The sequence below is a fragment of the Dendrobates tinctorius genome, unplaced genomic scaffold (assembly GCF_039654945.1).
Source record: "Dendrobates tinctorius isolate UK_male_01 unplaced genomic scaffold, ASM3965494v1 ptg000004l, whole genome shotgun sequence".
NCBI lineage: Eukaryota > Metazoa > Chordata > Amphibia > Anura > Dendrobatidae > Dendrobates > Dendrobates tinctorius.
Genome location: NW_027361672.1, coordinates 11597288 through 11611700, shown reverse-complemented (window position 1 = coordinate 11611700; position 14413 = coordinate 11597288). Strand labels below are relative to the sequence as shown.

Sequence of the window (14413 nt, the reverse complement as noted above, 5' to 3'; positions counted from 1 at the left end):
CTCTTTCTCCTGATCATGTGCCCCTTCTCCAGGCAGTATGCTCTTTCTCCTGATCATGTGCCCCTTCTCCAGGCAGTATGCTCTTTCTCCTGATCAAGTGCCCCTTCTCCAGGCAGTATGCCCCTTATCCTGGCCATGTGCCCCTTCTCCAGGCAGTTTGCTCTTTCTCCTGATCATGTGCCCCTTCTCCAGGCAGTATGCTCCTTCTCCTGGCCATGTGCCCCTTCTTCGGGCCTTATGCCCCTTCTCCATTCCATGTGCCCCTTCTTCGGGCCTTTAGCCCCTTCTCCGCGTCATGTGCCCCTCGTCCAGGCAATGTACCCCTTCTTCAGGCCACGTCCCCCTTCTCCAGGCAAGGTGCCAGTCTTTCCACACATTTATCAAAACCAGTGAAACAGAAATTTGGTGCAGCCTCCCAGAGTAACCAATCAGATCTCAGCTCTCATTTCTGTCGCATCCTCTGAAGAATAACAGCTGCTTCCTGATTGGTTGTCCTAGAGCAGTCCATTAGCAGGTCTGATGACTCGCCATATTAACAAATGTCTCCCGTTTCGCTCGGCTCACTTCCTGGGTGTGTCTGTATATACAACCACATCACTTATCTCATGCCCCAGAGCATCCTACACAACATTGGCACCGCACAGCTCCTCACCCTCTGTTTCCATGCCAACCTACAACTTCCTGCGAGCATAAAGCTGTGCCCATCCCGGAGCATTACCCCGTGTCACCGGCGATATTATCCCCTAATGTGGCGGTGTAGTCAGGGGGCGGCAGGCACGGCTTTCCTCAGTCAGTCAGGGCGCGCTGTGCTGTGAGGAGGCAGCAGCACGACGTCACTCTGGAAAAGATGTCCACAGAGGAGGAGATGAGCCACCTGGGAGACCTGGAGGAGACGGACGACGTTCTGGCTGAAGGTAGTGACTTCTCGTACGTGGTCCTGCTGATAACACGGCGGCAATGTACCGCTCCCACCGGCGGCCGGTGTGAGGCGGCAGCATGGCTGCTGCTGCACATGTGGGACAGCTCAGCCCTGAGGTAACTCCTTCCCTCACACTGCACCTGCTGAGATGGAGGGCAGTGTCTGCCAGCAATGGGGGCTGGAATCGGAGACCCCCACGGGTACACCTAACTTATTAATGGGGACAGTTTCTAGAGGCCATGATTCCCCTCAGGGGTTTGGGATTGTCAGCTGGGAAGGTTTTCCCTCTCGGGCTGTATATATATATACAGGTGAGATATATATATATATATATATATATATATATATATATATATATATATATGTATATATATAATGTATGTATATATATGTATGTGAAAGATATCTAGTAATTGGTTTAGCCTTCATGTTGGGCCCTGTGGCGAGTTTATGACTGAAGCAAAAAAAAAAAAACATCTCCCAGACCAGCACATGGATGGGATTTCTAGAAACCCTGCCCCACTTTTTTTTTTTTTTTTTAACCCTGCATAACCTGACCCGTGATGCGGGTTTCAAGAAGTCCGCAACTTGTCGGTTTCTCTTGCAAATAAAGACCCAAAAGAAGGGAGTAATTACTGTTCTTTATGGGTTAATATTCTCTTGGAAATATGTTGCGTTCTCTGTGCAGATTTTCCGCCTAGACTTGTATTAGATGCAGAAAATCTGACAGTAAAAAAAAGCGCACGTGTAATCCGCACATGACTGTATCAATTAAGCTTTGTTAAAGCCAAATATTAGGAAGTATAGAAAAAAAACAGAGCAGCTTTATTAAAAACATAATATCAACAAGAGAAAAAAAATCGCATGTAATCCAATTTACATAATAGGTGCAGAAAATCTGGAACATTAAAAGCTCATTGTGAACATTTCCTTAAGTTTTATTTTTTTTTTTATTGTATTTTTTTTTTTTTGCCTTTGTCAACTTTAATTTTTTTAGTTATGGAGCAGCTTCATGACACTTGATTGTAAAAGGGAATCTGTCACCCCTTTTTTTTCGAATATGACCTGCCAGCACCGACATCAGGGGCTTATCTACAGCACTCTGTAATGCTGTAGATAAGTCCCCGATGTAACCTGAAAGAGAAGAAAAACGAGTTAAGATTATACCACCCGGGCGTCCGGTCCGGCGCCTCCCTTCTTCGGACGATGCCGTCCCCTTCCTTCCTGTAGTGGCTCCGGCACCTGCGCACTGCAGTATTCTGTGGCTCCGACCCCTGCGCGCTGCAGTATTCTGCTCTGCCCCCAACAGGGAAGAGCAGTGCACCTGCGCAGGAGCCATGACAGGCAGTAAAGAAGAAGACGTCACTGTTAGAAGAATGGAGGCGCCGGACTGCAACACCCATCGGACCAAAACCGGACCGCCCCCCAGTAAGTATAATCTAACCCTTTTTTCTTCTCTCTCAGGTTACATCGGGGGCTTATCTACAGCATTACAGAATGCTGTAGATAAGCCTCTGATGTCGGTGCCGGCAGCTCATAGTTGAAAAAAGGGGTGACAGATTCCCTTTAACTCATTTTTAACTGCTTGCCGTTTTTTTTTTTTTTTTTTTTTTTTTTTTTAAACCTGAAGTTGTTAAAAAAAAAAATGCATAAAAGTGAGTTTTCAGGGAAAAATTAATAGGAAAAGACCTTTTATTAAGTGTTTTTCAGAGTGGACAAAAACCCTGATAAACCTTATGAACATACAGTACTGTTGGTGCCTTAGGTTAGGGTTTTAGAGGTTTCATAAATGAGTTGGGATGAGGGGACCCGTGGATGTTTTGGGTTCTGCCAAAGTTCGGTTCATTAACCAAGTGGGGAGAATCCCAAAGAAATCCCTCTCTATCAAGCCATAAAACTTGGCTTTTATTACTGCTTATATTAAAATTCATATGGCTATAAAATTATTGTCCCTAATCTGCCTTGAGATTATTATTTTAGTGATTGTCACCTCTTATGTTCATTGGATAACACCCTGGGGTGCCATTGTCTATATAGCAAAAAAGGACAAGTGGTATTATAGCACAAGTCCCCCCAACATGTTTCACTGCATGTCATCAGGGGATGGGACATTAGACATTCTGCTTGTAAGTGTATGGAAGTGAGGCTGCGTCCACTGGCCCGAGAGTCTGTATCACACATACTGTACATACCCTCGGGTTCCCGGTCAGAAACCGGCGAATTCATAAGTCTGCAGTCACACGGTGTGAGGTTAGGCTACTCTGTGGGGGGATAGAATATGTAATACACATATATCAGTACTGTGCAGAAGTTTTAGGCAGATGTGAAAAATATGCTACAAAGTAAGAATGCTTTAAAATAATAAACTATTAATACATTTTTTTAATCTATCAATATGAAGAGTGAATGAACAAAGGCAAAATCTAAATCACTTGCACTAGTGTTTGGAACGCTGCACGGAGGGTGCTCTGAACATCTTGGAAAACTGGCCACCGATCTTCTGTAGATATAGGCTTGCATCTCTTCATGTAATCCCAGCCAAACTTGAAGTCGTACAGGGAGTGGGGGGGCATATCATCACTTCTAGGACTGCTTGTTTTACTTGTCAAGGAAAGTACTTAATGACATTGACTGTATGTTTGGGTTTGATGCCCTGCTGCAGAATAAATTGTAGTCAGATGCCTCCCTTGGGGTTATTGCATGTTGGATAAGTATCCGTCTATACTTCTCAGCATTGAGGACCATGAACACAGTGGTCAACCAAATAAACTTCTTGCAGCAGGTGAAAAGCACATCAAGCATATCTGAAATTGTTCATCACTGGCAGCCACCAGTGGGACCCAGCTACACCCATCTAGTGTTGGGACAAGTCTGGCCAGAAGTGGTCTTCATGGAAGAATTGCTGCTAAAAAAAATTCCTTTGACATGGAAACAAGGCCGCCAAGTGACTGAACTATGCACAAAAACATGGAAACTGGGGTGCAGAAAAATGGCATGTGCTCTGGACTGACAAATTGAATAATTAGGCGGTTGCTAAAGAGTTTGTCACCAAAAGGTTAGACAGCAATACAAAAATGACTGTCTGCAGGAAACAATGGAGGTTCCTTGCAAGTTTGGGGCTGCACTTGAGTAAATGGAGTTGGGAATTTGGTTAAGATTAATGGTCATTCAACACTATCACAAAGGTTTTTGCAGGAAATCGGACTGTTGTGTTTTTTTTTTTTTTTTTTAAATAAACTTTAATAGTCAGTTGTCACAGATAACTGGTGATTTTTCTATCTGTTACCTAACAAAAGTAGCCAAAAGTAACACTAATGGCCCCCCAAATGTGCCTGAATTTCTAGCAGAAGTCAAGCTAAAACTTGTGTTGTGGGATCCCGATATACAGAACGGGATCCCACAACACTCCAAAGCCCCCCTCACAGAGAAAGAGCGACATCTCACTCTTTGCACTATTTCTCCCTCATTCTCAAGAAGAGAAAGAAGGACAAATCATGTGTAGTATGCCGCAGCAAATGTTGGCCACAGCCAACCACAACCATTTACTATTTCTTTCTACTCTGGTAGGAGGAGATGTCAGAGGGGTGGTGGCAGTGAGGTACCTTCAGCAATTGCCCGATACTGCAATGCGTAGACCCAAATCTGGGACGGTCTGCTGTATTCGGAATGGCTGGGAATAGATGTGTGCAGATCAATTCACGGGACTCTAGTCCAGGCTGTTTGTACCTGTCAGTTGGACAGGAGGCCTGCGAATCTGTTACCTTCTGGCAACATCGGCGTGGCTTTTGATTAGCCAGGGCTGGCGAGACGTCATCTGTGCATCAAGCTCATCTCTGGTTGGGATCTGTGGATTTATTCTTTGTTCATTCATTCACAGTCCTAGCAACCAAAACTTTCTCATCTTTATTAGTGATGGATAAGGTGTTTTCCGAGCACGCTTATGTCCTAATCGAGTATTTTCGACGTGCTCGAAAAAATTGCTCAAGTTGCCGCGGCTGTTTGACAGCTGCAACACATGCAGGGATTGCCTAAGGCCTGTTTCACACTTCCGTTTGCAGGCGTCAGTCACAATCCGCCATTTGGGGAAAAAACGGATCTGACGGATTTGCCTGGCGGATCCGTTTTTTTTCCCCATAGACTTGTATTGGCGTCAGATTGTGACTGATCGCCTTCCGTTTCGTCCGTTCTGCGGCGGATCCGTGATAAAATTGGGGTCCGTCTGGGGAAAAAAAACAGTCCATAGGAACGTTTTTTGTCTGCGTCAAAAAGGCGGACGGTGACGGATCCGTCGGCGTCCGTTGTCTGGTAGAATGGATGCCTATGGACGACGGATCCGTCCCCGTCCGTCACATGATGGAATCAGTTGACAGATTCCGTTTCTTTCAACTGAGCATGCCCGGAAGAATTTCCTTTCATGAAATTTAACCCCAAAACCCGTTCTGGCACAAAAAATCAACCTCTCTCTCTCTTTCAACGTGCTCGGATAACACCTTATGGGTATGTGCACATGTTGCGGATATATGCCCACAATAGTGTATGTTCTTTGTCCAAAGCGCTGCCTCCTTTTGAACGCAGGAAAATCTGCATGTGTTCACTCAGCCGTACGTATTCTATTGTGGAATTTTCTGTTGCAGAGACTAGCATCTCCACACGAAAAAAATTACATGCTGTGGATCTGAAAGACGCGCCGCATGTCAGTTTTTGCCGGCGATCTGAAGGTGCACATAGAATTTCTAGAAATCCCATCCACTATGCTGTATCATCTGCAAGCAGTGATTTTGATGATGCATAAATTTGCAGCGTCAAAGCCGCAGCAAATCCTGAACGTGGGACCATACCCTATAAGCTTCACTATGGCATCTGGCTTTTTGGTGTCTGTAAGGACATGTTCACACATAGCATAAATACTGTTTGTTTTCTGCAGTTGTCCGCACCAAACTTTGCAATAACAATCTACTCTTTTTTTTTTTCATGTCTTTTCCCCGTTATTTGATGTGTTTTTGGTGCAGCATTTTAATGTGGTTTTTAGAATACAGAAAAGCTTTGATTCTGTACTTAAGAAGTACGGTAACTTCAGTGTGTGTGTGTGTGTATATATATATATATATATATATATATATATATATACAGTCATGGCCAAAAGTTTTGAGAATGACACAAATATTAATTTTTACAAAGTCTACTGCTTCATTTTTTCTAATGGCAATTTGCATATACTCCAGAATGTTATAAAGAGTGATCAGCTTAACAGCAATTACTTGCAAAGTCAATATTTGCCTAGAAAATTAACTTTATCCCCCAAAACACATTTCAACATCACTGCAGCCCTTCCTTAAAAGAACCAGCTAACATCGTTTCAGTGATTGCTCCATAAACAAAGGTGTGGGTGTTGATGAGGACAGGGCTGGAGATCAATCTGTCATGATTAAGTAAGAATGACACCACTGGACACTTTAAAAGGAGGCTGGTGCTTGGCATCATTGTTTCTCTTCTGTTAACCATGGTTATCTCTAAAGAAACACGTGCAGTCATCACTGCACAAAAATGGCCTAACAGGGAAGAGTATCGCAGCTAGAAAGATTGCACCTCAGTCAACAATCTATCGCATCATCAAGAACTTCAAGGAGAGAGGTTCCCTTGTTGCCAAAAAGGCTCCAGGGCGCCCAAGAAAGACCAGCAAGCGCCAGGACCGTCTCTTAAAAGTGTTTCAGCTGCGGATCGGGCTACCAGCAGTGCAGAGCTTACTCAGGAATGGCAGCAGGCAGGTGTGAGTGCATCTGCACGCACTGTGAGGCGGAGACTCTTGGAGCAAGGCCTGGTCTCAAGGAGGACAGCAAAGAAGCCACTTCTCTCCAGAAAAAACATCATGGACAGACTGATATTCTGCAAGAGGTACAGGGAGTGGACTGCTGAGGACTGGGGTAAAGTAATTTTCTCTGATGAATCCCCTTTTCGATTGTTTGTGACATCTGGAAAACGGCTTATTCGGAGAAGACCAGGTGAGCGCTACCACCACTCTTGTCTCATGCCAACTGTCAAGCATCCTGAAACCATTCATGTGTGGGGTTGCTTCTCAGCCAAGGGAATGGGCTCTCTCTCAGTCTTGCCTAAAAACACAGCCATGAATAAAGAATGGTACCAGAATGTCCTCCAAGAGCAACTTCTCCCAACTGTCCAAGAGCAGTTTGGCGATCAACAATGCCTTTTTCAACATGATGGAGCACCTTGCCATAAAGCAAAGGTGATAACTAAATGGCTCAGGGAACAAAACATAGAGATTTTGGGACCATGGCCTGGAAACTCCTCAGATCTTAATGCCATTGAGAACTTGTGGTCAATCATCAAGAGACGGGTGGACAAACAAAAACTTTCAAATTCAGACAAAATAAAAGCATTGATTTTGCAAGAATGGACTGCTATCAGTCAGGATTTGATCCAGAAGTTGATTGAGAGCATGCCAGGGAGAATTGCTGAGGTCCTGAAGAAGGGTTAACACTGCAAATATTGACTTGCTGCATTAACTCATTCTAACTGTCAATATAACCTTTTGTTACTCATAATATGATTGCAATTATATTTCTGTATGTGATAAAAACATCTGACAAACACACATAGAAACCAGAGGGCAGCAGATCATGTGAAAATATAATATTTGTGTCATTCTCAAAACTTTTGGCCATGACTGTGTGTGTGTATGTGTGTATATATATATATATATATATATATATATATAATATTATATATCTTTTTTTTTTTTTTTTTTTTTTTTTACAAACCTAGGAGACAAAAAATGACCAAAACTGCACAATTTAGCAGGATCTTTAGACACAGTTGGTGCAGTCTTTGTGAAATCATATCCACTCTGCTTGGACAGTCAAACACTGCAGAAAAAAATGCAGCATTTATGCTACATGTGAACACTGCCTTATCCAAGCAAAGTGGATGGGATTTCCTGAAAACTCCTACCTCTGTGCATCTTTGTTTTATTTTCCATCTAGAATACAGGGACATAAGATACATCTGTACATAGCAGTTTATTTCTACCAGTATAATCACAAAATTGTCCCGGTGAAGTCAGAGCAGTGGCTCATAGCTTTACCTGCTGCATACAATGATAGAGGCTGTGGGTTTGATTTCCAGGAGACCAGATCTCAAAAAGAAAATGTGGCATTTTTGTAACTGTTAATTTTTTTTTTTTTTCTAAGTAATTTTACAGAAACAAAAAAATCGGACTTTTTTCTTCGCCTTTTCTTCATAGCTCTACTGCCTGCAATGGTGGATGTTGTGGGTTTGAATCCTTGGGAGACCAGATCACAAGAAGAGAATTACTTATTTTCTCAATCATAAGTGTGCATAGATGTGGGCCGGCCTAGCCCCAGAGGAAGATGAGCTAGGAAAGAATGAAGATGTCGCACTGGGAGTTAGGACAAAGTCTTGTGACATGTTGGGACAGCGAGATTGACCCCTCAGATCAGGACAGTCCCAATGAATCTGAGACTGGAGCTATGCCAGCACTGCCAAATATTTTCCCAGTGTTTTACCGACTGTAAGTTTGGTCTTTCCGGGGATATTGGGGTGTCTTCTAGAACATTGACGTATGTATTTTTTTTTTTTTCCCCTTAAAAAGGCATTGACAAACTGGTGATGGGATGTCTCTTATCTGGCTCACAAATGCTTAGTTTTTTTATTGCCATATATACATTTGTGGATGAGGGTTATGTAATATTTGCATGTAGCTCACCAGTCCGTCATTAGTGATGGGAACTCTTGAACATTCTGTCTTTGAATGTTGGGAAACTTGAGTTCCCATATGACGCCCACTGAAAACACAAGTAGAACATAAAAGCTTTATGCAGATGGTTCTCTTGGACAGATTTGAAGCCAGGCCCCCAAAACTGAAGGACAACATAACTACCGACCAAGCCACTCTTCTGTGGACAGAATACAGGCTGCCATATGTGGCATTCTTCTGACTGTCATACTCATGTATTGTAAAATTTCTCCTTATTACAATCCATTATAGTGAGCAGTGACTGTTATTCTTGTTTTTTTCTACCATTTTCAAGTCTAGACTGCATTTTCAGTAGCCACTAGGTTTACATAAGAATTAATGCCGTGCCCTCAAGCTTATTGTGTATGTCGTCTTCAGCTACTAATTGAGGTGTGGCACACGCCAACCAGTGTTCTCTGTAACCACTGTGGTTTGGTTATGTGCTCATGTGAGGCATAGGCATTTCTTTTATCTCTGCTATGTTTAGTCAAGAGGTGTTTTTAGATTTTTCTTTTTTCCTGATATGAAATAGTCTTGAAGGGGTACATGATAAAGCATTTAATCCATGATTCATGTCTGCACAATAGTCACAGCAGGACTGTCCCAAATGCTGAACATTTCCAGTGGACCTCCTGCAGTTTAAATGCTGTCAAAAACCACAGATGCAGTTTAAACCTTGGAAAGTATACAAAAAACAATACAATAAATAAGCTTATTATAATAACAGCTTTTTGCAGGCTTTACTGTAAGGCTATGTGCCCACGTTGCAGAAATGAGCATTTTCGCAACTCCCCGCCACAGGTAAAACGCATTCGCATTCATTTTCCCGTAAAACACAAGTGTTTTGCAAGCGTTTTTAGCTTGCAGAATGCTTGCGCTTTTCCAAGCGATTTGAAGCATCGCTTTGGAAAAGTGATTGACAGGTTGGTCACACTTGTCAAGCATAGTGCTTATCAAGTGTGACACACTTTTTACTATTGATGCTGTCTATGCAGCATCAATAGTAAAAGATAGAATGTTGAAAAAATAGAGATATACTCACCCTCTGTTGGCCCCCGGTATCCTCCCGCCTCTCAGCCACGCTGCCAGCATATTCCGTTCCCAGGGATGCCTTGCGACAATGACCTCTGATGACGTAGCATCACGTGAGACCGCTACGTCATCAGAGGTCATTCGCGCAATGCATCCCTGGGAACGGAAGATGCTGGCAGCGTGGCTGAGAGGTGGGAGGACTCCGGGGGCCGACAGAGGGTAAGGCTGTGTGCACACACTGCGGATTAGGTGCGGATTCACCCGCGCGGATTTTGTAAAATCCGCAGGTGAAACCGCAGGTCAAAATACCTGCGGTTTTACCTGCGGATTGCTCTGCGGTTTTGCCCTGCGGTTTTTCATCTCCTCAATGGAGGAGATGGCAAACCGCAGCAGAATCCGCAGAAAGAATTGACATGTCAATTCTTTCTGCGGATTGAAAACCGCAGATAATCCGCGTGGAAAATTCCGCACCGTCTGCATTGCGGTTTTTGATTCCCATAGGGAATCATGCTACTGTACACCGCAGCAAAGACTGCTGCGGGTCCACAGTGGCCAAAACCGCTGCTGAACCGCAGCAAAATCCACAGCATGTGCACACAGCCTAAGTATGTCCCGATTTTTTTTTTTTTTTTTTTTTTTATTCAATCTTTTACAGGAATATGGTACCCAGGGCATGGAGGAGAGCCTAAAGTGAGCGTTTCAATGCAATCCTATGGCGGCAGAATAGCCACGATTCCGCAGAAATAATGAACATGCTGGGGATTTTACCGCTATGCAATTCCGCAGCGGAAAAATCCGCAGCATGGGCACAGCAACTACGAAATTCCATAGGATTGGATGGAGATGCGTTTCCACTGCGGCGGAAACGCATAAAAAACCACAACGTGGGCACACAGCCTAAAGCCTACAAAAAAAATATTAATTTGTCACACCATTCCTCTATTGTTCTCACCCAACTACATAATGAAGGAACAACATTAGATCTCCATCTGTGATTCACCCATCGCCTCTACAGACTGCCAGTTTACGCTTTCCTCATCAATGCACTGATGCAGTACATGTGTGATCTGCCCACCCTCCCTGAAGACTTGGATACTTTTCTTTTCTCCCTCTTCACACTCTGAGGGTATGTCACACGTTGCTCTGCTGCGGATTTTTCTGCACTGATTTTGCTAAATCCGCAGGTAAAATGACCTGTGTTTTACCTGCGGATTTAGTGCAGATTTACTGCAGATTTTATCATGTTTCCGTTGCAGAGACTTTAGCAATCAAAGTATTTGGCATCTTGTATGTCCGCAACAGAAAGGCAAAATAAAAAATTCAGCTTTACAGCCATTATTGAATTTTGTGTCCACTTTAACATAAAGCATTTGCTGGAAGCTCCTCTAAGGCTGGAGTCACACTGAGCGTATAAAAAAAAAAAAAAAAAAAATCGGTCATTCTTACTGCCGAGAGTTGCATGAGTGTAATGCAAGTATCATGCGTTTTTTATGCGAGTACAATCCGGTTTTTCACAGCTAGCATCTGATTTACATCCGAATGCAGTGAGATTGCTGTCCATTTACAATGCGATATTTTTTTGTTTTTATTTTACATGAGCTTTTACACAATTCTGTCATTTACACAGTTTCAAAGGAAATATTCTTCAAAAAAAAAAAAAATATATATATATAGTGGTGTAGTGACCACTGTGTCCGCTAGGGGGCGCTGTGTGGATGTCCTAGGAGAGAGGATGAATGGCAGAGTCATGAGTGACCATTATGTATCTCAAGGTAGGTGGCCTTGAGATGGAGACTGAGGTGTGTGTTGATCAGCAGTGATACTGCTGACGTGTTGTGTCAATGTGTCATGGAGAAGTCTCCAGGTAGCTGGGGAGACGGGTGGACCCAGTTACCTACAATCCCACCCAGGGGGTGTGTTTAAGAACGCTTTTGCAAAGTGTGTGTGAAGGGTTCAAGGACCTGTGATGAGGTCATAGCCATGTGACCCGGTGGGCGTGGCTACGGACCATATAATGTGGCCAGGGTAGGTCACATGGGTGAATGCAGGGACCCGGTTCGTCTGTTTGGAAGGTCTCGCTGGGAGATGTCTGCCTCCCTGAAGTGCCTGTGTGTAGTGGCTGCACGTGTCTGCGAGTCCCCAGAGGAGGGAATGGACGCTGCAGCATGGAGAAACAGCCATGAGGTAGAATCCTGACGGGTGAGATACAGTTGTGGCCAAAAGTATTGACATCCCTGCAATTTTGTCAGATAATACTCAGTTTCTTCCTGAAAATGATTGCAATCACAAATTCTTTGGTATTATTATCTTCATTTAATTTGTCTTAAATGAAAAAAACACAAAAGAGAATGAAGCAAAAAGCAAAACATTGATCATTTCACACACAACTCCAAAAATGGGCCAGACAAAAGTATTGGCACCCTCAGCCTAATACTTGGTTGCACAACCTTTAGCCAAAATAACTGCGACCAACTGCTTCCGGTAACCATCAATGAGTTTCTTACAATGCTCTGCTGGAATTTTAGACCATTCTTCTTTGGCAAACTGCTCCAGGTCCCTGATATTAGAAGGGTGCCTTCTCCAAACTGCTTCCTCTCAAACCATTTTCTAGTGCTTTTTGAAGTGTGTTTTGGGTCATTGTCCTGCTGGAAGACCCATGACCTCTGAGGGAGACCCAGCTTTTTCACACTGGGCCCTACATTATGCTGCAAAATTTGTTGGTAGTCTTCAGACTTCATAATGCCATGCACACGGTCAAGCAGTCCAGTGCCAGAGGCAGCAAAGCAACCCCAAAACATCAGGGAACCTCCGCCATGTTTGACTGTAGGGACCGTGTTCTTTTCTTTGAATGCCTCTTTTTTTTTCTCCTGTAAACTCTATGTTCATACCATTGCCCAAAAAGCTCTACTTTTGTCTCATCTGACCAGAGAACATTCTTCCAAAACGTTTTAGGCTTTTTCAGGTAAGTTTTGGCAAACTCCAGCCTGGCTTTTTTATGTCTCGGGGTAAGAAGTGGGGTCTTCCTGGGTCTCCTACCATACAGTCCCTTTTCATTCAGACGCCGACAGATAGTACGGGTTGACACTGTTGTACCCTCGGACTGCAGGGCAGCTTGAACTTGTTTGGATGTTAGTCGAGGTTCTTTATCCAACATCCGCACAATCTTGCGTTGAAATCTCTTGTCAATTTTTCTTTTCCGTCCACATCTAGGGAGGTTAGCCACAGTGCCATGGGCTTTAAACTTCTTGATGACACTGCGCACGGTAGACACAGGAACATTCAGGTCTTTGGAGATGGACTTGTAGCCTTGAGATTGCTCATGCTTCCTCACAATTTGGTTTCTCAGACAGTTCTTTGGTCGTCTTTCTTTTCTCCATGCTCAAAGTGGTACACACAAGGACACAGGACAGAGGTTGAGTCAACTTTAATCCATGTCAACTGGCTGCAAGTGTGATTTAGTTATTGCCAACACCTGTTAGGTGCCACAGGTAAGTTACAGATGCTGTTAATTACACAAATTAGAGAAGCATCACATGATTTTTCGAACAGTGCCAATACTTTTGTCCACCCTCTTTTTCATGTTTGGTGTGGAATTATATCCAATTTGGCTTTAGGACAATTCTTTTTGTGTTTTTTCATTTAAGACAAATTAAATGAAGATAATAATACCAAAGAATTTGTGATTGCAATCATTTTCAGGAAGAAATTGAGTATTATCTGACAAAATTGCAGGGGTGTCAAAACTTTTGGCCACAACTGTAACTACGATGCTGAAGAGCCTGCGTATGGAACATTGTGAAGCTCTGTCAAGGACGCTATGCTGTTAATATGAACTTTTATGTTGCTGGTTATGGTTTATGATGCCTGAATAAACCACGCGGACTGAGATTGTTTTATGGAAAACCCGTGCCGGATGTGATTATTTGGCTGCCAAGCGAGAATCCCCTGCTTGAATGACAGTGCTACCTCACAATATATATACACACACACAATTCAGCAGCCGCGTGCGCTAAAATTACAGCATGACAGGATAGAATAGATGGAATACATACAGTATATACACATAGACTAGATAAATACGTCAGTGATATATACAATTAGTATATTACGTGTGCAGCTTACATGTATTTAATTATTCAAAGATTATTTTTCTGAAAAAAAATGGCGTGGGCTCCCTCTTAATTTTCTTTACCAGCAAAGGGAAAGCTTATGGCTGGGGGCTGACATTCATAGCCAGGGAAAAGAGAAATTTCCATGGAGCTTCCCAGGCTTTTAATATCAGCTCACAACTGTATACTTGGCCTTTAATGACTATTAAAATTGGGGACCTCCCCCCAAAAAAATGATTTTGGGTCTCCCTAGAATTAATAACCAGCAAAGGCTAGCCAGACAACTGCAGGCTGATATTAAGAGCTTAGGAAGGGGCCGTGGATACAGGCCCCCACCAACCCCCCCCCCCCCCCCAAGGCTTAAAAAACAAAAACAGCTTGCAGCCGCCCCAGAAAAGGTGCATTTAAAAGATCTGCCAATTCTGGAACTTCAGCTTAATCTCCCCTTGTAGCACTTGTAGCAAAAGCAAGTGGGGTATTAGTTGGGGAGGAGTGGAAGGGTTGATGCCAACTTTTTGTCATGTGACCTTAAGCCCAGAATTTTGTAATGGAAAGGCGTCTATTAGACCCCCATTACTAACC

At 43.4% G+C, this 14413-nt stretch overlaps 1 protein-coding gene across 2 annotated transcripts in view; it reads left to right on the top strand.

Annotated features, from left to right (window-relative positions):
* The first annotated feature begins 570 nt into the window (after positions 1-570).
* The window catches only part of RIPOR2 (RHO family interacting cell polarization regulator 2), a 274424-nt gene continuing 260581 nt past the window's right edge, over positions 571-14413 (top strand). The window contains exon 1 of one of the 2 annotated variants that reach the window (XM_073566141.1): positions 571-914. In XM_073566141.1, coding sequence (XP_073422242.1) covers positions 848-914 — 67 coding nt within the window. In that variant the 5' untranslated portion in view covers positions 571-847. The remainder of the gene's footprint in view (positions 915-14413) is intronic. The other variant, XM_073566140.1, reaches the window with a different exon arrangement.